Source organism: Zonotrichia leucophrys, chromosome 6 (assembly GCF_028769735.1).
Source record: "Zonotrichia leucophrys gambelii isolate GWCS_2022_RI chromosome 6, RI_Zleu_2.0, whole genome shotgun sequence".
NCBI classification, from domain to species: domain Eukaryota; kingdom Metazoa; phylum Chordata; class Aves; order Passeriformes; family Passerellidae; genus Zonotrichia; species Zonotrichia leucophrys.
The window spans coordinates 19,490,494-19,513,849 of NC_088176.1; the positions used below are offsets into that span (position 1 = coordinate 19,490,494).

Genomic DNA, 23,356 nt, shown 5'->3' on the forward strand with positions numbered 1-23,356 from the left:
CTGGTGTCTGGGATCTCCTTAAAGATGAAAAGTTTGGGAAAATGGAAAGTTTGTTTCTGAAATCAGGCTTCACTCTTGTGACTCTGCCCTTAGCCCTTTCAGAAATACTTGCAAGCTATCTTACTTGTGGAATGCCAAACCTTCTGCAGGGAAATAAGCCATGAGCATAAACAAAGGCTTAATCTCTTCCTTGGGGTAGCTTTCAGCTGTCCTTCCCTTCAGAATATCAAGAATGTGACAGGTTTTATTCAAATATGAGACCTTTTTAAAACTTAATGTTGAAGCTTTCCGGATCATATGAAGATAGAAAATCTGCTTTTTTCACTCATCCCTTCACCTTTATAGGAATGCAATGGAGTCCAAATTTGATTTTTTGGTGTATTTTGTTTATTATGTCCTCTTACTAGTGAACATTGAGTTCTGAAGTTGTTATACATCTTGACTTACTGTCTGTTGATGTTTATCAGTCCTTCTGGTATATTTAACAATCGTCTTTATATTTGTGTGTGTGTGAGTGATATGTAAAAAATGGAGTGTGGAAGATTTAAGAAGAGTTTTAAAATAATGGTATGTGAAGTGATTGCTCCATAATAAGTTTGAGGAGTATGTTACTCGTTCTGTGCAGATATACTGACTAATGCAGAATTTCTACAGAGTACAGCATGATTGAATTTGAAGGGACCATTTTAATTCTGGCATTTCATAAGTTGTGACTGCTTACCTTGTTCTGTGAGTGATGCATAATTTAAAGATTTCCATTAAGGCTACTATGACTAATGTAATATTCTGACTGCAAAATCTATGCAGCTTCTATTAACCGTTTTAAGATTTATTATTTTTGTTTTGTTTGAACAGTAGGTTCCTTTGTGGCTAAGGTTTCCAGTGCATTTTTAATGATTTAATTAAATAAGGTTAAGGACACAGTATTTCTCTTGGGATTGAGACCCTGTTTGCATCTTTTGTACCTTGTTTTGAAAAGAAAAAAGTGTTTCCTCCAACAGATAGCTTAATCCAAGCTGCAGGTTTCCCTGACAGCTTTGAGTTGATATGACTATTGACTGCCACTAAAAAAAGGGGACCTGGTAGTGTCAACCATTTTCATGCCTTCAGCCAGATAAAGAAATATACCTCACTGAAAAAGGGAGAAAATCCTATTACATGCATTCAGCAGAAAGTGACTGTGTAACCATTGGTCAGACTCCTTCATTTTGCTAAAAATAGACACCCATTAATTCTTCTGCCTACGTTTTCAACAGTTCAATTTATTACCCAAAACTACAGTCTAGATTAACAACTTAGTTGTAATAAAACTTGTAACACTTTATGTTGAAGCCTTTTATTCTTTTTCTTGTAATGTTTGGACAATCTGCGGAAAACTGTTGTGTTACAGAAATTTAGTAACCTCTATATGGGAGGGAGTCTCATGACTCAGAGTGCATGTTGGTAGCTGACAGGGAAGATCAAGCTGCTGCTTTGACAGTTAATTTTTATTGCTTTTCTTCCATGTGCATTAAGCAGACGTGGCACCATAGCCTGCCAGTAGCTGTTTAATATTAGATATGCTCATAAAAATTTTAATTATCACCCTTGAAAGAAGTTTAATCTACAGTTGTCAGGAAATATGAAACATGTGGCACTAGGAAATAAATTATATCCCTCTTCACAATGTTTTCTTTCAAATATGGAAAACTGAATTCTGCACATTCAGTCAAGGGCAGTAGAATATTCTTTCCCCATCAAAACAAAACAAAAAAGGAGTTAGAAGGAATGCAGGCTTGGTGAGGTTGACAGTCTCTTCTATGGCAACTAAAACCTGCAAACTAAATTGGCTGCTAGTGTATAAGATATTTTGTACAACAAAATTGCAGCAGTCAAAATCAAAGAAGTATTTTTTAATGTAGTGGCTTGGGACAAAAACTCACATAATTTGTTTTGGTTAACATGGATTAGAGAGAACCTCTTCTTGTTTGCTTGATGAAAAACCAGGTCTGAAGATCTGATGTATTTGCCTCTTTGCATAATTTGTGCTTTATGAAGTAGTCGTTAAAACGGTTCTCTGAATTCCCCCTGGCTGATGTTACAGTAATAACTCTTAAAACACTCAGAAAGATGTAACTTTCTTATCTCTGCCTATCACACAGCTGCTGTTAATGGGATTGGATTTTTTAGTATGTTGTCAATGACTTTGGCAGGAGGGTAGAGCAGGTTTGTGTGTTGGTCTCGTCTTCATTTCTCCTTTCCATTTGTGGTGGTGGAGGCCATTAAGTGCCTGAACTGCTTTTCCCATTATAGTCTTACTCTTGGAAACCTTTTAGGCAGAAGTCTTGTTACTTCACCTTTAAGACACTTGTTACCCCAGTAGCCTGTGTTTGCTTCAGTTGGGATTTAGACTCTGTAGGTTTGGATATTGCCCAGCCTGCAAACATTGTCCTTGCCATCTGTGGCTATGGGCACTACCTGTGTAATTTGAGAGGAGGGCCGCTGGTTTTACCTCAGCCCTGTAATTAAGAGGAACATGCCTGAAAACCACCAGCTATCTCCAGTCATCTCTTACATCCAGGGAAGGCTTGTTATTGCCAAGAGTGAAGAAAGTGTTTTTACCAGTCATCAATCTGAGCTGGTAGACTACCTGTGAGTCAGTGAGTGAAAAGCAAGAAAGAAGATGCTGCTGAGTTCAACCTGGTGTGTACAACCAGTACTGGTTTTGTTGGCCATCTCACCAGGGCCAGTAGGTTGCTGTCTCTCAAATAGTCTTGTCTCAGTAAAAAGAACATGCACATCTTCATTCTGGACAGCTTATCAGAGCCAGGTGGGAGTAGGAGGCATTCCTGAGCCTCTGCTATGGTTCATCCTTGTTTGCTCAGTTGTGTCTTCCTTGCACCCCAGACTTAGCTCAGATAATTTCTAGACTCCTGAAGTGGCTCCAGGATAAAAGGAAAAAAATGTACTTCACTTGCACATGTCCTCAGAACAGAGGATAGCATTAAGACAGGTGGCATTTCACTGTTTACCAAAATATTGACTTTATCTAGTGTTGCTGCTTGGTATCACTGAAGATGCTGGCTGTTCTGTTTGAAATCAGTTAATTTTTCAGCCAACTGGATAACAGAATGTGAGGTGTTACACCATTATCAGTCATAATTTGACTGATCTGATAATGAAACCACAGATTTTTCTGATGGATGCCAATTATAGGTGTACTAGAGATACCTTGACTGTACTTACTGAAGTCATTATTCAAGGGACCTTGATCTGTCTCAGCTTGTTTTATGCAGATAAACATTTTAGATTTCAAAGCTACTGCTGATTCAGTTTCCTGGATAACACAACAGCCAAACCCTGCTGGGTCAAGTTGAGTCCTTTCCTTTCTCTACTGGTTTGAAGCCATTCAGCTGAGGGTGTCACTGCAATGAAATGCTACTGACAGCCTTGTTTCATCCAGGAGTTTGCCAGCTAATCAGTAATTAAGGCCTAGATGTTCCTTGCTTGATTCCTTGTCCAGGGTTATAATCTTCCTGTGTGGATTCTGTAAAATAGACACATTTTGCAAGATGGACAAAAGCAAGATGCTAAGTGTTGTTCCAGGTGAGCTTAGAGCCCAAGGCAGTTCCTGCGCAGTTTCTTTATGCAGTAAAGCAGTGGATTCTCTTTCTACCACTGTCCCCAGTCAAGTGAAATTTTAGGATCAAGAAATTAAGCTACAGTCATCTTAAAACCTGCACTATAAATGACAGCTATGGCTGCATGAGCAGTACAGATACCCTTTCACACTGCCTGGGTCTGAGCTTTCTTCCTCAGCCAGGTGTGAAAGCTGCCTGCTGGAACACCACTTCAGAGCTGGATGGACCACCTGACACATCCAGAGGGCCTTGCTGCAGGAAGCAGAGCACACTGTCCTTGAAAATGGAAGTGGTTTCAGTATGTTCAGCTCAGAAATTTTTTGGATACTATCCAAGCCTTAATTCTTGAAAATGTCTTCTACCCACTGCACCTAAAGCAAGCTGGGACGTTTTGATGAGGATTTTAATAAATGTAGCACTGAAGATGATGTTCTTTGATGTTTCTGATACTTTTTGACATTTTTCTCTGAAAATTCTCATCTGCTCCTTCATTTGGACTGAGAAGTTTTCAAGGGCAGAACCTGTATCCATTGAGTGAGTTGTATGCTTCTCCTGAAATTTCTTCTTAGGCAACCTCAGTTTCCTACTTAAAACATTATGCTTGCTTACCTACCTGTGTTTTTTGAGTAATGGAAGAAGATAAATGGGAGATACTAAATTAATTGTGTAAAAACTGCTTTATTGTTATTATATTATTTGTACTTCAAGTATAAGTACAACTTAGCGTCTCCTTATTTACCAGTGACACTTCGTATTTTAGTGGCTCATGAAGTAATTCTTTAATAACCTCTTCTCAAAGATATACAGAGCAGTGTGGAAAGTGCTTCTGCTTGTTGAGCCACCAGTTTGGTGTACCCCTCCTGTGAAGCATGAAGGCTTGCTCCATCCAACCCCAGGCAATGTTTTCCCTTCACATCTGACCTAAGCTAGCCATTACTAGAAGAATAACCCACTGACTTTAGTCAAATGCTGCCTTAAATTTGTGTGTTTCACCTATTGCTAAGTTTGTATTGAACTAATGTAATTCTTTCTTTTCAGGTGCTTGCTGTAGATTTCTTAGATACAACATACATGAGCAGCTTTCATTTATCCTCTGAGTAACTGCTTCTAAAGCAAGTCAATGTGTGCTCTTAGATCTGTTCTGCTCTCTGTTGTTTTGCATTAATTTGCTGGACTTTGCATTCTGCTGGAGTGAAGGCAAATGTAGCTCCTTTGCTCAGGAGGCACCAGGGTGTACACACAGCCTCAGGCAACAAAGCCATTAAAAGGCAATATTTTCATATGTTTGCATAGAAAAGGTCACAGGGTCAATATTCAGTACTGTAGTGATTGCATTATGGGCAACTGTTCTGTCTTTAATTATCAATATCAAAAAGTTACCAAACTGTCTAATGCTATCTCTTTTTGTGCTGAAGAGTTATGAATTCAGAATGTCTTACTTCACACTTGAAATTTTCCTATTTTTGGGAGATAAATTATGTTGCCTTTAAGGAATAGAAAAAATGGAGCTAGATAAGTATAGTGGCAGAAAAAGATTCATGGTAGATTTTTAGAGAGGCTGTTCCACTGGAAAGAGCTGGAGCATTGACTTGACCTTTCTTTCCTGTATTGTGCATAAACTTGATTTCTATATGTAAGTAGGTTTGTTGTGTTTCTAAATTATGTATCTTTGTGTACCAGTGGTCACTGGTTTCTTTGTCAATCAATGTTCTTAGTTGCCTGGTTGATGCATAGTGGAAAACATTGAACCCAAAATTGAATCAAAATTGGTAGCATTCTTACATAGTTTTGTGATTGTTATTGGGTTGGTTGGCTTGTTTTTTTGTTTTTTTTTAATTGGATTAAAAATTCTGCACCCAACAGTTGTAATTTTGTGTGCAACTACATAACTGCTAGATGTTAATTCCCAGAGAAATTCCCACTTGCGCTCTCTGCAAAACTGTAATAAACGCTGACAATACTTTCTGTTATGAACTACCACGAAGATTTCCTTTTATTTCTTGTGCAATGTATTGAGTATAATAATTAGGTGGAAACAGTAAACCATTCTGTAATGGTTCTGTTCTCTCAACTGATGGATGAAAATAGGCTTAATAATGTTTATTAAAAAGTTTCTCAGGGGAAAAAATGCTTCTATTTGATAAAATATATGGTGACTAATGCTTCATAAGTAGGAGTATGATTCTACGGCAATAACTACTAAGGACTAATACTGGTTGATTATCTTATATTGTTGTCTTAGACCTGTTTTTTTAATTGCAACTGTAAATTTTTGCTTGCAGGTGGCAGTGTGCTGTATTTGTTTCTTTGTCATCCTTCCACTGAACCTCGTTGGGACTATTCTTGGCCGAAATCTGTCAGGACAGCCTAATTTCCCATGTCGTGTCAATGCAGTGCCTCGTCCTATACCAGAGAAGAAATGGTAAAGACGAGCATAATGTTAACTAGAAATATTCACTTCAATACATTTAAAATGGCTTTTCTGGTCTTCGGCTTTAATGGAATAATTCCTTTTAATTTAAATTGAGTTATGCCTAGAAGAACCGCTCAACTGACATTTTCCTAATATGATTTTTCTTTTGAATTAAAACACCATGGTTAATAGTTGTAGCAGATTTTACACTCCTGGATCACTGATTCACATTTTTCCTGAAATGTTCTTTAGTCCCTGTGTGAAGGGGGTGGTGCCAACTCAGTTCTTGTATGGATATATTGACACTAAAACCTCTCCGCTTCAGTTAATGCCTCTTACAGGTTTAGGATTGAGTGTGCCTTGGAGGCAGAACTGCTCTGATTAATGGTCTCCTAACACAAACTGAGACATATTTGCAGGGTTATGGTGGGGAGAAGCTTGCAATGCTGTTCCCAATTCTGTACTTTTGTTGATGGCACAGAGCCTAAAATATTACAGGTATATGGTTTGAACTGTGAAGAAGGCTTTATAATTTTTGATGTGAATGCAAAGTGGTGCCTAGTCTCAAAAATTATACTTAGGTTTTTGGAAAATTATGAATGCAATCACTTTTTCCTATTAATTTAATTCTGAGGTGAAAGCAGCAAGCTACGGAAATTAAAATATCCTCAGAGGATTTTTTTAATAGACTTTTCTTGCTTTCCCTGTTCAGAGGAATGGAACAGATGAAGTGAAAGGGGCACTGAAACATGTACGCCTGTAATGTCCAAGAAGTGCAGCATGCTGATTCTCTTGTTAGTGGTGGGTTGTGCAGCTCAGGTGTTAGAATTTAAGTTATATTGTGACTATATTGGAAATCTGATGGATTTTTCTGGATCAGCATGGCAGTTAAAAATACTTCTCTTGATGATGGTGAAGTAACACACCGTCAGCTTAGACAAGTCTCCCTATAAATAATAAAAGAAGCTGCAAATGAAATCACTGGTTACTAGCTGGATTCAGCATCATTGCAAGTGCTAAAGAGAGGTCACCTTTTAGTGACAGTGTCTTTTACAGGTAGCTGGGTATTCATTTTTAACTATATGTTCATGACTCAGTATAGCATTAAAAATGAACACTGGTTCTTATCTATATAACCATTATCCTGTGAAATTTTGCCTGTGCTTTTTGCTGTATCTGTAGCCATCAACAGCACTGTGTTTTCACTGCCTTCCTGCAGGGCTAGTGGATGTCATGGAACTTGATTGCTTTGGCCCTTTTTCTCCAGAAAGATTATTTCTGTGGCCTTAAGGCTGGTTTGAGGGCTAATCTTATGCCTGTAGGTGATAGGCATCAGCCTCATGTTTTGTTTCAGCTTTCCCCAAGGGTAATTTCTTGTTTTATCCATACATGTGACATTTTTGAGGGAATCTTTCTAATCTGCTGGTATGAGACAGAAGTGTTCTTGTTAGCATGCCTTTTAAACAATCTTCTGTGCTATATTAATAATCTGGTCTTAATATGTTTATAAATGAAAAATTTCAGTTGTCCCTAAACTAATCCTAATATCTTTCAGGTTCATGGAACCAGCTGTTATTGTTTGCCTAGGTGGAATCCTCCCTTTTGGATCAATTTTTATTGAAATGTGAGTACCTCAGCTGTTTCCCAGTTTGGTTAAAAATTACAATTTAAGTTGAATTACAATATCATCTGCAAATTTTGTTTACTCTCTTCAGGTATTTCATTTTTACTTCATTCTGGGCTTACAAGATCTACTATGTTTATGGCTTTATGATGCTGGTTCTGGTTATCCTGTGCATTGTGACAGTTTGTGTGACCATCGTTTGTACGTATTTCCTGCTAAACGCAGAGGATTACAGGTGGTAAGTGTTGCACTGTTTTCATAGGTAACCACATTGGGAGACTTTTGTGGAAAAGCAGTGTTTCTTCAGTCTAAATGTGTCTTTTCCAAGTGCATTGTGCATCTTCTTGGGAAGCCTTTTGGCTGGTTGTATGATGGACATGTGTGTTTGCTTTTAGGCAATGGACAAGCTTTCTTTCTGCGGCATCAACTGCGATTTATGTTTACATGTACTCCTTTTACTACTACTTTTTCAAGACAAAGTAAGTGATACTTTTCTTGCTTGAATATCAGATTACTGCATTGCCAAATCAGTTGTATTAATAAAAAACGGGAAACGGCTAGCATAAATTTCTATCTTTCTTTTTCAGGATGTATGGCTTGTTTCAAACATCATTTTACTTTGGTTATATGGCAGTATTTAGCACAGCTCTGGGAATAATGTGTGGTAAGTTCCAGATATTTTGAAGGTTTTCTAACAATTTTTTTCAGACTCATATTTCTGACCTTAGTTTGTGGTTTTGGTGGTACAATGTGTATGTCTGCAAGATCTGCTCAAAAAGTCTTTAAGATGAATCTGAAGAGTTTTCTGCTTATACTTGGTTCCTGCCTTATATAGGAGATTCCTGTGGATTGTGTCTTCTGATAGGAAGATAATTTATATACTGTGCAGGGAATTTCACCCTCTGTGCAAGCTTGAAAGACTCAGTATTTGGCAAGAAATCCTGCAAAATAAATTCCAAATGAAATTGAGACCATGCTAGCATTTTGCTTTGGATTTTTTACTGTCACCCAAGACAAGGAGCTAGGTGCACCCATTGAGGCATCAGTGATGACAGGGCCATGTGTGTCTTGTGGCATGTATATATGAGGGTGAGCAGGACAGAGGACTGAGAGCTGGAGGATAACATTTGAAAAATAATTATTGCAGTAACTATTGAGAATAAGTATTGCAATATTCACAGGTGAGGAGAGTGCAGGGTGCTCCTGTGTGCAGCTGGATTTCATTATTTTTTAAGGTACTATTTTGACAGATGTTTAGACAAAAACATAGTTCATGGCAGGGAGGTCATTTGTTAAGGCCAAAAACTTGTTCACATGTTAACTTTATTTTTATCATTTCCTTTATGACCTTCAGCAAGTGCTTCTTGATTCTTTTGCACTTTTCTATAATGTTGGTTTTTTGGTAAGTGATCTTAATTTAATACTTCTTAGCAGTGAATGAATAGTCCTATAGCTAGTGGGAAGATTTCTTAGAGTTATATTTGAGACACGAGATATCTTCTGTACTTCTTCTGTACTTCTTACTTCTGTAAAGTATGTATTTCTTGATATCTCAAAAGGGTGGGTAATACCACAATGCTTTATAAAAAGGGAAGGAAATTCATCATTTAACAGCTGAGTACCTGCTCCTCTTTTCTCTCATACAATGTAATTTTGCTTCATCAGGTTCTTGGCACATTACAAGACTTCCCTGCTGTTTCAGTAGTCTTGCAGCCATTTTTTTTTCTTTAATAGGCTTATACTTTTCAGCTCTAATGTTTTCTTTCAAAAGTGCTCAGGCCAGTATTGATTAAAATGTCTGTGATGCAGAAGCCAAGCTTGTCCACCAGTTTCTGTAATTAAAATGTGTTTTAAAACACAAAAAAGGGAGATTGTCAAATTATTTCTTCTCATGGTAGGACACTATTTGATGGAATATTAATGTAAAATCCAAATTTTTTAAAACCAGAAATATTTCAGCACACTAAACTTTATTTCCACAACGCTATTGAAATTTCTTTTTGTCTTTTTAAATGATTGGGGAGAGAAGCCGTGAGATTCCTTTTTACTGAGAAGTGCCATTTTCAGCATGTAGAGTGGAGAAGAAAAATCCCCTGTCAAAAAGCATTTGTGTAGGGAACTTGCAGCCATTGAGGTCTAACAAAAACATTTGTGTTAAAGAATTGTGCAGTGTGTGTGCTACTGCCTGTAGGTCTGTGAAAAGGGTGTGGAGCTGTTCTCTGGAGGCTCACAGGAGTGGGCGTGTTGGGCATCACAGTTGGATGTGGGATGAACTGGTTGGGGCCCAAAGCAGCCACAGGGAAACTCTCTGCAGGAATGGATCATCCAGCTCTGGGTTTAATGCCCTTGACAATGCCTGGTGAACTCAATCCCACATGTAGTGGGGTGCTTTGATCCACAAAGTTTGCTGCTCTCTGCAGAGCATCTCAGTTCTGGGACCGGACAGCAGGGAGCCCATGAGAATTTCCAAACCTTTTGAGCTCCTCATGTTTCCCTCTTAGTGGCAGAAAAGGTTAAGACTCATTTCCCAACTTAGTGGAATGCTTAGGGGCTACATAACATAGAAAGAACTCTTGCAATACCAAACTTCAGCATTTAAGTGTGCTTAAAGAGCTTTTAAAAAAAATTGGTGCTTACAAAGTCACAACTATAGTAATTGGTTTGAAGTAATAGATGGGAATTATTCTCTTTTTGGTGCGTGGTTGTTCTTCCTCAGTATTTGGATTTTTCTGTTTATTTAAAAGCTTATTGTTCTGCTGAAATATGCTTGCAGTCTATTTCTGCTGAACCTAAATAGGCCATAACCAGGTTATAAATATCATCTGCTAAGGTGTTTAATAAACAAATAAAATGTTTCCCTTTACTATGTTTTTTTTTTTAAATTCAGATGAGCCAGCTGCCTTGCATTTGACTTAGGAGGATGTTATTTAGTTCTCATTGCCCAGGGTTTTCTGCCTCCCTGCCCCATGTTTTATTCAATGCCTGTGAAGTAGCCTTGAGGCTTAACCCCTGCCTTGGGTATTGGCCATTAGTGGCCTTGCTGGCTAAGGCACCTCTCTGATTCAGAGTAGGTTATGATTTGTTTATGGGGATGACAGCTTGTGGTCTCATGTGACTGCTGCTCTCTGCTCCTCCCCCTCACTTCCACCTCATGCATTCTCTAGATCCCAAGTGAAGCACAGTTAATGCTTTGTTCTCTCAAATCTCTGTGATACCTGGCATCACATCACTAGAAGAACTCTTAAAGAACAAGTTCTGGAGTGTATCTCAGTTTAGCACTGGAAATGGGCATTGGATCTGTCGGCTGGGTTTACTTTAACAGGAAAAGCCTGGTGAGTCTTAAAGCAGGAGTCCAGTGCCATTATTTTGTTCATTTACTTCATAAGACAGAAGATTAATTTCTTGACAAGCTGCAGAAAAGTCTGCACATGCTTCTGTATGACTCCAAGCTCTCATCACCTCTTCACAGCCTGCACTTGGGTCTGTCCAAGTGCTGCACTGGTCTCTCCTTGAACAGTCAGGCCTTCCTTCTGCTTCATCCCCAGCTTGCTTGCAGGCAGCAACCTGATCTTGTGTGGGCTGTACTTGCTTTAATGGAACTCTGCTTTGCCCAGGTTAGTTGTTGCTGGCCAGTGGAATGGTTGCCATGATATTTATACAACTTGGAATGCAGTCCTGTACAGAAGCTGAATCCACAAGCTCCTTACTGCTCCAAAAATGCTGGAATGATTTATTGTTAGTTATTTAGTTTTGCTTTGTGCAGATTTCTTGATTGGGTATAAATATTGGGCTTTTGAGGGTCTAAAAATCAAAACTTTGTGGCAGCTTAATGGCTGACTTCATAAATTATCCCATCAGTCTCCAGGATTTAAAGAACTCTTCAGAACCTGAATAATTCCATAGTCAGCAATGCCAGCTGCAGGTCTGTACAGATTTAATATGTAAAGGCAAAACAACCACTTTATATTTTTACTGGAAAGTTTGGCTTTAAAACTTTAGCATGGGTTAGACTTCTATATTTAACATTTCTTCTGCAGTTCTGGTGCATCATAATTCACTGCAATGCTTTGTTCTGGGCTTTTCTTCATTTCTTCAAGGAAGGAAAAATATTTTTTCTCTTAAGAGTGTTCTTTACCAAGCATCCAAGCATTTAATGTTAGGAGTTCTCTGCAGTGATTTACAGACCCTGACTTCTCTATCCATTCTGTAAAATACGACTGTGTTGGCAGTCAGACAGCAGTTGTCTCTAATTCTTGCCTGATTTTCAACTTCACTTCAAACATGACGATCAGCCAAATTGACTTACTCTCATTTTGCTTGGAAGAGATGAAGACATTCCCTGCTGATGTTGTAAGACCACAGTATTTACTGAGCCTAGCAAACCTGAGGTTCTGGGTTTGACCAGGAGGGCTGCTGAATCTCTTTCTGAGAAGAGGCCTTAGTCCAGTGCATTTCTTTAATTTTTCTGGATGTCCTTAATACTGCAGTATTTTGGGTTTAGCATAAACTGTTGCCCCTATCAAAAACTCAGTGACCTGTTCTTTTATTACTGCTGTGACAATGCATGCTTTGCTCATGACTCTTACTAATTTGAAAACCACAGGTTGCAATTTCTTGAACTACTAACTGCTACTTGTTAATGTCTTTGTACAGACCTCCTTGGAGTGTAAGACTCCTGGGATGGGGATCTATTATTATTTGTGCTTTGTGGGAGGGAAGAAGCCATCTGCCAATAAAACAGTCATCCAGAAGGCATGTAACTTATAATAAAAACCTGCCCTCCCATCCACCTTCCCTGCAGAGTGGGTGATTGTATGTTTTTTACCCTCTGCTCAGAAAAAATGGACTTGGTTATTGGCAGCAGTAGGGGGGCTGCTATATTTATCAAGGCCAAGTGAGCATGGCCTCTTGGTAAGATGGCTTAATGGATTTGGATTGCTAGACAGGGCAAGTTCCTGTCAGCCTTTCAGGGGGAACATGGATAATTAGAGTTAGAGAACAAGTATTGCAGGTAAGAAGTTTCTGTGTGCAGAGTAAGTGCTTTGTGTGACTTTCTCTGTTGAAGTGTGCGTGATTTATGCCGCTGGCTTGTTCTGATGATCAGCTCTCTAACACATGGAATGTTTTTGGTTTCTTTTGCAGGAGCTATTGGTTACATGGGAACAAGTGCCTTTGTTCGTAAAATCTACACTAATGTGAAAATTGACTAAGGAAATAAGAAAATTGAACTATGGATCAGCTCCTGTTTTCCTGGGGATGAATTTGCACAGCAAAAAGCGCGAGAAGAGATTTGGGTTTTAACACTGGGCACTATATGGGTCTCCGTTTCGTGGATGGCTTAAAGTAACATCTATTTCATTGATCCTAGGTTCTTACTGACTGCTTTCTCCAACTGTTCACAGCAAATGCTTGGATTATATGCAGTAGGCATTACTACAGTATGTGGCTAATCTTTCCCCCCCAAAAAACCAACATCAAAAAACAAAAAACCTTGCTCATTAAAGATGAATAGACTAGCTCTCTTCAGTGAAGAGGACAAACAGTTTGTTTAAAGCATTTGTTCCATTCAATATAAAGAGGGAAACTTGGCTGCTAAAACTACTTGATTAGTAGTCTTCCTGGTACTCAACATTTCTAAATTATGTAAAAATGCTGTTCCAGAAAGATTACTCTTCTGATTTTTACTGCCATTGCCAGGATAGGAGGTATGTTTTGTATTTTCAACTCCAGGTGCTTTTTGGTTTATTTGCAATATCAACTACCCTACACTCATTTGTTAAAAAAATAATTTAAACATATATAAAACTCCCATATGCATGTAATATATCAGCTATTGCTCTAGTTGGACCAACTTCCCTTTATTTATCTTTAAAGTAATATCCAGCTACATCTTAAATCCATCCAAAGAAAATACAGTCTGAAGACGGGATGTGTTCTCTGCAATGCAATTTACTGTACAGTTAGAAAGCAAAATGTTAAATGAAGAGGATTGTTTGTTTTTTAATAAACACTCTGAGGTCTAGATTAAAACAAAACCAACGTTTTAACTGAATGTCTAAAGTGATTCTCCTTTTCTCCAAGTTAGTCTTGCATATTTTTTTTGGGTTTGGGTTGAATGAAGATTTTCCTTTAGACATCATACAAGGGGTAATAAGTGTATATAACATTAAATAATGTAACTTAGGTGTAGATCCCAAATGTATTTGGATGTACAGATTTACTACAGAGTACTTTTTCTGATGATTCGGTGTAAAAATGTGTGAATTCGGGTGGCTTTTTACATCTTGCCTGCCATTGCATGAAAAGTTGGGGTTTCTTCACAATGTGTGTATGTCATGCTTTTCTGTTCTATTTCTCAAGCTCTTACAGGAATTAAATTTGTAATTTAGAACATTTTAATTTTTGTTAATCCTATCTGAACACTTGTAACATCAAAAGCACAGTTGGCTTTAGAGTGTTCAGAAAACTAAAATAAACTTTTCAGACAAAATGTTTTGATTGTGAAAATAGATGAGTTTGCAATGGAGAATGTTTGAAAAGGCAATACTGCTGAGCACCAGTTTCTGTATACAATGTTAGCGTGGTTTTCATCTATCAATCCCCCTTGCTTTGAATTCAGAATTTGCTTACAACTGTATTGTACAATACAACTCCAAAGTGAGTGACCAACCCAAAAAGATTCTTCTTGGCTGTGGCAAAGTGTTTTGTGATCCAGCCAGTGTACTGGGAAAAGTGGGGGTAAGTGTGGACTGAAATAAATGGGCAAATAAAGGTTAAGTCTTTCTAAGATGACTGTTAATTATGCACTGTATTTACTTAGAAATATCCCGAATGTGTTTGTGACAGATTTGAGAGCCACTGGGCTTGATTTTTTCATGGGATTTTTTTTAGATATCTGCCATGTAGGAATGTTTTCATCAATGTGGCTATCTGAAATAGAGCACCTGCCATGTAAAAGGAAACTCCCTGAATTTAAAAAATGAGCCAAATATTTGTATTGATTAGCACTGTACTGTTTCAATATAAAAAGTACAGGTAATGCAGTAGCCACAATGAGAAACATCCGTATTTAGCTTGGTGAACTGTACAGGTAGGTAATAGAGGGAAGCAGTGCATCCTTGCTGCATATGGCTTCTGAAAAGTATTTGAGCTTTTAGCTCTGATTTCCCTGGCCAATTTTAACTAATCTGTCAGAAAATAATTAAGTTTTGCTTCAAGTGAATCATTGGTGTCTGTAGGTGAACACTCTGCTGCACAGCAGAATAATTTTTTGTCTGTTTTGTTTTGAAGTACAGGCCAGTTTTAACATGAGCTTATAAACTGGGTCAACAGTTAGTTCATCTTTCTTCCAAAACATGGAGACTTAAAGCAAAGAATGGATTTTGTACTAGCACTTGCTGTGGGAAGCCCTCTTTTCCTTCTAAATCTGAAGTGAGAAGCCATTTTCTCCATATAATAAATACATTAAGTACTCTGCCAAGATAAAAGTTTTTTTAAAGGGAATGTTATGATAATGGGTCTGGTTCTCTGTTTAGAGCCCTGCTATGTGATTAGTCTATCAGAAACTTCACTAAACCATTTGTGAATTTCATTTAATCGCTTTTTAATGCCACAGGATGGTGGGTTGCCTACTTGCTTTTTCTATCCTCTGGTATTACTGGCTTTTGCATATCCAGACAGGATTGTATATCTTCTAAAGTGACATTGGAAAGATACTTACTGCACAGGCATTGCTTTTGTTTCTGCAAGCAGGTTCCTCTGGGGAAGTACTGTGTTTAAATAATTGACATTTTTATACAGCCACCCTAGCACGTAAGTTGGGAGTTTGCTTTGTTTTCTCCCTTTTGGTTTCTGAAGGAGTGCAAAATGTGACCAGTTTTCAAAAGCTTGTCTTTATGGTTGCTGTTTGGGGCAAGGCTGTTTGCTCCCCTTCCTCCTCCTTGCCCTCCTCCCCAAAAATGTGGGTATAGCTTGAACCATCTTGCTTAATAGAAATTGGAAGCTCTCTGCTTAGATGATGTAGTCCTTCCTCTTTTATGGAAGAAATAAAGATCTTACAGACAATACTCCTCTTACCATGGTTGTTTCTTAAGAGTTTCTGGTCCTTGAATTCAGGCTTTTTGATAACTCTTGAGTTGGCTGCTCAGTGCTTTTCTTCCCATTTCTTGATACAGGTGCCAGGGATTTGGGTAAATAGTTGCATAAGCAATAGCCAGTCTTGACCAAATGTTTTAGGTAAATATAATTGGAAATATTTTCAGGGGAGGCAGAGTGCAACATCGAAAGTGCCTCTTGTAATTCATATATGAAAATATATGAATGCTGGATTGGAGGGGATGGACACTGTAAATAATCATTACGCTCTTTTTGATGTCTGAATGTTTTGAAGCCACAGTGTCTATTAATTCCTCTCCAAAATTACATTCCAAAGTGTATAAAGGGCACAAAAATTGTTTTTTTGTAGAATAGTCCTAGGTGTATTTATTTTAAACAAGTTTCAGGTTAAAAAACAAACCCAAAACACTAAAACAGCAGAAGTGATAGCACATTCTTATCACTATCATTACTGCAGAGCTAACACAAATGAGAAAGTTAGGTTTTGCTCTAACTTCAACATCACCAGTGTCCAGCCAGATTTGCCCAAGGGAGTGTATATGCACAGTTTCACTGAAGACAGCAAAATTCTGCAACTGTGAGTGCTTCAGGAATTTCTCCACTGCAATGTGTCCGGAAGGCATCAGCTCAGGAGAAGACAAGTCTCCTCCAGTCTGTGGATGAGTAAACTGAATGGCTGGAGCTGGAGTTTAGGGCTCCTGTTTTCTTGAATGAATTCTTGACTCTGCAGCTTATGGTTCATTTCAAGTCTGTTGGAACTGTAGATTGATGAAAAATTCCAGTTTGGGATCCCTTGGATCTTTTCCAGGTTAATGCTCTATGGCAGAGTAGCCCTGCAATAGCTGTTAGCACTGCTGCCATCCAAGGTCAGGGTCTCATACCAGGGTTAGCCCTGAGCAAAAGCCCCTGCTCTTGTTGGACTGTTGGAATAAAGCCACACTTGAAAGTGTTGGAGCAATGTTGGAGTAGTTCATGACTTGCATTCTTGGGAGCATCATAGCTCATTTAAAAAATAAAGTTTTGGTGCCATTTGTTTTCCAAAGCCTTTCAAGGGAACATTTTCATTCTGCTAAATGGCATCAGTGAGAAAATTCTCAAAAATTGCAGAGGAGACATCTGCATGTGCATTCTGCAAGTAGTGTGCTTTTATCCAAGAGTGTGTTTTCAGTTCAAGAAAGGGGTTCTTCCTTACTTTCAGTATTTTCATTCAGTGGTTCTGAATTTTTTCTTCCAATTTTGGGAGTTTGGGTTGTAGGGGGAAATTGTAAAGATGATGGGAGGACCCATGAATCTGGCAGGCTTTGTGTAGTTCTTGGAGAGAATCACTTTAAAGGGCAGGAATTCATTTAGGAAAAGGATAAGAAAATGGCTTTTTTATCTGGTGGAGTAACCTATTTTAAAGGCAGACCTTGAAACAGATATGCTGTTAACAATGTCATGCCCTGTACCAGTTAGAGTGTTCTTATTTTCATCAGTCTATTTGCCAACAGTGCAATGCTTTTGCAAAAAAACAAGGAGTCATCTGCTGTGAACTAGGGGGTGATATTGCCTGGTACCAGCATTTTTGCCTTATTGATGTATTGATTTTCTCGCCAGCTCTTAATAATACAGTGCAGAACAACTTGTCAAATTTCTCTGGAGGTCCTACCATGCTGAGGCTTGTTTGGTTGTGAAAACCAAACCCATTTGAACTTTCTTTACATTCTACACAGATCTCCTTCAGGACCATGGGCTTGGAGCATTCCAAAGCATTCCTTCACAAGCTTGTGCTTATCCTTCAGCTGGCATTGGATGACTACAGCATTCCAGAAGACACATGTATTTGTAGGATTGGGAGTTTATGTACAATTAACAAAATACCTATTTTTACTAAACTGTTATTTTAGGATTCTCCTAATACTGTGAGGTGTGCTTACCCATATGATGCGGTGATTACCTAGATAGATTCCAGCTTGGACCTAAGTCCCATAACTGGAAATGCTGGATCTGGGTGAGAAAGGCCAGTCTCCAGCAGTTCTGTGTAGCAAGCTGCTCAACCTGGAAAAAGGCGCTACAGTTAGACACCACACAGTGAATTTATTTTTTTCCTGAACCCTGTGTGTCACAAGCTTTTATTTGGTTTCTGAAATGTTTTGAGCGCTGTAGTAACTTTTTCTGAGCAGCTTCGAAACAGGGCTGAGAACATTATATGAGGCTGAATTCAAGGAAGCTTTTGTGGCTGCTCGCTCTCATTTTTGAAAGGTTTGTATCAGGAAATTCAGATTTAGAGCACGAAGCAAGGTACAGTGGTTTTCTCTGCTGCTAGATATGTAATTCTTTGGATTTCAATTTATGCTGTTTTTAAATTCTGAATAATTTGTCTTATCACTTTATTGGGCTGAGAAAAGTGGATTATGTAATTAACTTAGTGTGAGGCTTCTCTTGCTCTGCTATACAGGAGTCACTACAAGACTGGGGTGGAAATATTCACCTTATTTTGTTAATGCCTGACCAGACATTAGCAGGTGAATAGTGAACATTACCTACTGTTTGCTTTAAAAAGATGTGACAGTTTTAGAGTCAGGCACCCATTTACTTGCAAGAATTGAAGACCTGTATAATAAAATGTTGAAGAAATACCGTTAGGTTAAGTTCTGCATTTGGATTCTGCAGAATCATTTTGAGTAATTTTAATTGGCAAGATAAAAGGTGATTTTTGTTAAGAATTTTTTTTTCTGTTTATCTCACTACCAGAAAGTGATCAAACACTCATTTTTGTCTGAAGCTGAAATTACCATAATTTTTAATTATGTGTATAACAAAATAAATAATGAAAAATGAAATTACTGTTCCTGGTTTTAGTGATCCAAAGAGTGACCTGTAAGATTAACCTATTTTAACGTGTTGCTTACCTAAGAAGATGAATGCCTGCATGTTCTCTGTCTGTGGTTTTGATGAAGATGTTACTATAGTTATTCTCTGTACAGAAATCCTGCGCAGAAGCTGTAACTGGGAAAATTCTCTAAGGCAATTTTTGATGGAGCAACATCTTTTGTGAGAGATTCATTAAATTCTACCCACTTGTCAAGCAGCCTTAACTCAGGTAGCATATGGTCCAGCCTCTGTAAAGGATGCCTGCCTGTGAGCAGGGAAATGCAATTATCCCATCATGTAACAGAGGATTGGAGATATGTTTATACTTTCCCAGATTTATTCATCTGCATAAAGAGGAGGGGAAAAAAAAAGAACTTTTCCTTTGGCAAAAAGCACTTTGGAAAAACCAATGGATTCAGCTCTTCAAATTTTTAACAGCAGATGCTTTTCCAAAGATGTTCCCATGCCCTTCTTCTTAACCTTGCAGCAGAGATCACCAAAACCACCAGCTTTGCTCAATGCTTCCCAAGCATAACTGACTTCCGTGTGAACCCTGAAAATGGATTTTAAGTGAAGTAATGAAACATCAGTTTGACATGCCTCAGTTTGGGAGACAGTGGTCAAGCCAAAATTCATGCTTCCAGATAAGACAGATTTCTCTCCCTGCCTCCCACAGCTTGTCCCTATACAACTCAAAATTACTCCATAAGCATCTTGGTTTTTCTCACATAGTTCAAGGATTGCATTAATGATGGGAAAAATGTTTGGTGCTTTTTTGTGTGGGGTGACTTCAAATCCTTCCTGCTGCTACTTTGGTGAACAAAAAGGAATTTTCTAGCCATGGCTTACTTCTAGTTTCTCTAAGTGTCACTGCCTGTTATGACAAGGCTGTTGTTAATTATACTTTGAGTTGTTAATGTACAGGTGAATGTGCTTGTGACTGCAGTGATCTCTCTACAGTGGATTTCAGAACCCCTGGGACATTTAAGCATGTATGTGTCAGCATCTTGAAAGATTCCTTTTAGGCAGCAAATAATTTAACCTTATGCAGGTATTTCCTGGGTGGTAAGGCAATAAACTTGATAAAACATTTGCCCACCCCCAATCTACTGCACAAGAAACTAAAATGGGTGATGGAAGGAAGAGAGAGCAGGGGTTGACCCTTACTTTATCACCTGGATTTGTCTGTGACTGCTCAGGGAAGAAGGGAGGTCCCAAGAGTGGTCAGCTCTAGGAGTGATAAGGAGTGTGAGAGCAATAGACTGCTAGATATAAACAGTCAGAGGAAAAGGGAATTGGAGAAGTGAGGTTTTGTCAGGGTAGGAAGCCTGCAATGGTTCTAGGAGTAAATGAGCCTCTGCTAGAAGGGGTGAAGCAAAGGGAGGGTGATGGTTCTGCAGAGGGCCCCATGGTGCAGCTCACTGGGCTACACCTGCAGCAGGAGTTCTTTCCTACCATGAAGAGAAGCAATGAAAGAATCTAAAGGAGAAGTGAGGGGCACTAAAAATGCAGAGGGAAGAAGAGTTCTGGGTTCAGAGTCCTGCTCCGTCTCTCCAGGACTCTATCTGCCCTTGCATTGGTGATGCAAACACCTTGGTGTGTTTGTTTTTTGGTAGACTGGGCAGCAGCTGTGGGATCAGCAGTGGGACAGGCTCCAAGGGAGTGGTGCCTCAGACACTTTGTTAGAAGAATTGGTGGACCCCAAGTGCTGGCAAGAGGGAAGAAGCTGGTCTTGTGGAAGACCGAGCAAACTTTGTGTGTGTTTTGGCCTCAGGACATATTGTGTGCAGGGATATTCCATTAGCACTAAGTAGCTCACACATAGCTTTGCTCATGGGTGCTATTCAGAAAGAGCTGTGTGCATTCTTGCTCAGCGAGGCTTGAAAGGACAGTGGATTTTGTATGTGTGTGTTGGGCAGGAGAGGGTTCTGCAAAGGAAAAGACTGCCTTTGACAGCAATGGATATGGATTGTTTTCTTTCCAGATAATTAACTATTGGTGTCACGAGTTGCTCGCTGCTGTGAGACTTCACTGACTTTTAACAGCTCAGATGAGAAAGATCCTTTCACAGGGCTGTGTTCCTTAGTTGTACTGATGTGGCCCTGCCAATCAAGATGACATGAGCTGATCTCCTAAACACCTGGTGTAGTGTACCTGGAGCAGTCATTGCTCTGGGTACACTGCCTTGGCTGCCAGTTGCAAAGTTCCAGGATTGTTACTGAGAACTATTTCTGGAAGGTTTGAACAGTTCTCATGTTAGAGACTTCCAGAGTTTCTTGTAGTAGGGCAATGTTACTTTTTGTGTGTGGATAATATTGACAGACTTCTCTGAACTCCCTCACAGACTCACTCTAATTGCACAATTAAGGATCCATATTTTAATTTGCTCTCTTCCTCCTTCAAAGCTGTAGGATGTCCTCTTCTCCATCCATCCATCCACCCACATCTATAATGGAGGTTCTGTGTGCAGAAGGGGTCAGGCTCCCCTGTGTAAACTGTCATGCTGGAAGAGCTTAACAAGCAGTTTCCACGTGGTCAAATGACTGTTCTTAGTGGGTGACAGCCCAGCTTTCCACAGGGATGACAAGGGTCCATGATCCTGATCAGTGAAGATGTTGACCACCCTTACGAGGTTCAAGCTTTTGTTTTCCGGCTTCCCATAGCGTCGGAAAGTTTTATTGCCAGGCTTTGTGCCGAGAGAAAAGAGCAGCTAGTGCTCATCCCACTGGGAGTTCTGAAGCACTGAGAGGTGATCAGCTTTTCTTTTAAAGATTTTTTCTTAAAAATAACCATTAGACTGCTCTTCCACCTGACAAAATCAGAGAAAGTAGCAACCTAATACAAAAAAAGAAAAAGTAGATAGTGTGTAAATGGGCAGTATAAAACTCAGGAAATGGATAAAGTTACCTTACTAAGTTTAGTCTTGATGGCTGTTAGTCTACACTCTTCAAAAACCTACAATGATGGAAACTCCCTGGTTCTTTGTGGAGGGATAGAATGTAAGAAAATAGTGCAGAAGGCAGTCTCACACCTGAGGAGCTGCAGCTGTACCAATCACCAAAGATTAGGAACAGCCCTGCCCTTAATAAGCCACAGCTGTGTCCAATAAGAAGACGAGTGCTACAAAAGAGTGGGTGAGCTGGGTGAGGAGAGGGCTGGAGTTTGTTGGCTGTGCTGTGAGGAGTTGCCCATGAGAAGTCACCAAGAAGGAATGGGAGCTTTGCAATATGATGACAATAGTTCTTTGTGGCAATCTGCTCCAGATCTTTCCTGTTTCACTGCTAGAAAGCTTGCCTGAAACCTAGATCATCCTTGGTTCATTGAACACTAGCTGTAAGAAACTGCTGTATGTTTGAGTAGCAGAGCTGTTCACCACTCATGTTAGAGTTTGATGCAGCCTTTTTGGCTTCTGTGAAGGTTTGAAGACAATTTTAAATATTAAATGAGTGGCGGGGACAAGAGTCAGGAGCAGTTTGCAGTAGACTGCGTTGCTGCTGAGGAGATGCCAGAATCACGTTGTGCCCTTTTGTGCTGAGTTATCATTCATTGCTGTAGGCTGCAAGAGAGAAGGGACAAATTTATGGATGGCAAATGATTATCTGTCTGAGTGAAGGGAGGGCTTGGAGCCCGTGCTGTATTGGGAAATGCTGCTTGACAATCCTGCGGTGGGAGCTGGGAAGTACACAGCTGAAGGAGCAGTTTTGGCACCAGGAGACTGTGTATACACGTTCACCCCACTGAACTTGTACCCTTGTGAGCTGTCCCCTGCTCACCGGGATGCCAGCTGAGCCCTCTCTGCCTAATGCTGTGCCTGCTCAGCAGCACGAGCACAGGGGACCACCTGGAAATATTGCTGCAGCCTCAGCCTAGCATCTTGCCAGCCCAGAGGCTGTGCCAGGCAGTGTTGAATTCACGTGGAACCCCCTGGCTGGCCTTTGTGAGATTATCTGTAAGATGATTCAGCACCCAGTGAGATGGCTGGGCTTTGGGTCTCTGCCCTTTCCCTGTCACTGTGCAGAGTCACCGTGCCTGTGTGATCTACCTCCATCACAAGCCAGCAGCCCTAAAAGTATGATGCTTTCCAGTGTGTTATCCCATGCTGTGCTGTTAGAGCTGTCCAAGATACTGTACAGGCTCCGACAGCCACTAGATCAGATACCAAGGTGTAGATTTTGAAGCAATTGAGCATCTTGCACGTGATCCATCTTCCTGATTTCCCAGGCTTTGTAGTATATGGATAATCCCAAAGCTCAAATTAATAGTGTAACAGCCTAATTGCCTGTGAAAAGCAGGTGAGAGGGATAAATGCACATCTTGATGATTAGTCCTATCTTTCTTAATTTCTCCCATTCTTTAGTTTGGAGTGATTTTTTTTCTTCCCCACCGTTCTCCATCCACGGTGTGACAACTCCACTTACACGGGGGTTACAAGGCTGCCATGTGAAACGTTGATTCTCCCGGCGGCGGACGGGCTAATTCTCTTTGGCAGCCCCTGAAGTTACCGCCTGAGGGAAAGTAATACGAGATAACGCTAGTAGTATCTAAGGGCACTATTAGTAATTCCCAGTGTTTGGAGCACCTTATCGCCGCCGTCGGGCTCCGGCTCCGAGCGCGGCGGGAGGGGGCGGGGCCGAGGCGCGGGCGCGGCGCTGATTGGCCGCTGGCGCGGTGAGTGGCAGCGGCGGCGCCCCCCGCGGCCGCGGGCCCGCTGTGGCCGCGCAGTGCCCGCAC

General features: G+C 39.9%; 1 protein-coding gene across 1 annotated transcript in view; it reads left to right on the top strand.

Moving 5' to 3' along the window:
* TM9SF3 (transmembrane 9 superfamily member 3) overlaps positions 1-15,723 on the top strand; it is a 42,146-nt gene extending 26,423 nt beyond the window's left edge. Inside the window, exons 10-15 of the mRNA XM_064716255.1 lie at positions 5,903-6,042; positions 7,589-7,657; positions 7,749-7,895; positions 8,053-8,136; positions 8,245-8,321; positions 12,800-15,723. Of these exons, the coding sequence (XP_064572325.1) occupies positions 5,903-6,042; positions 7,589-7,657; positions 7,749-7,895; positions 8,053-8,136; positions 8,245-8,321; positions 12,800-12,867 (585 nt within the window). The 3' untranslated portion in view covers positions 12,868-15,723. The remainder of the gene's footprint in view (positions 1-5,902; positions 6,043-7,588; positions 7,658-7,748; positions 7,896-8,052; positions 8,137-8,244; positions 8,322-12,799) is intronic.
* The last annotated feature ends 7,633 nt before the right edge of the window (positions 15,724-23,356 follow it).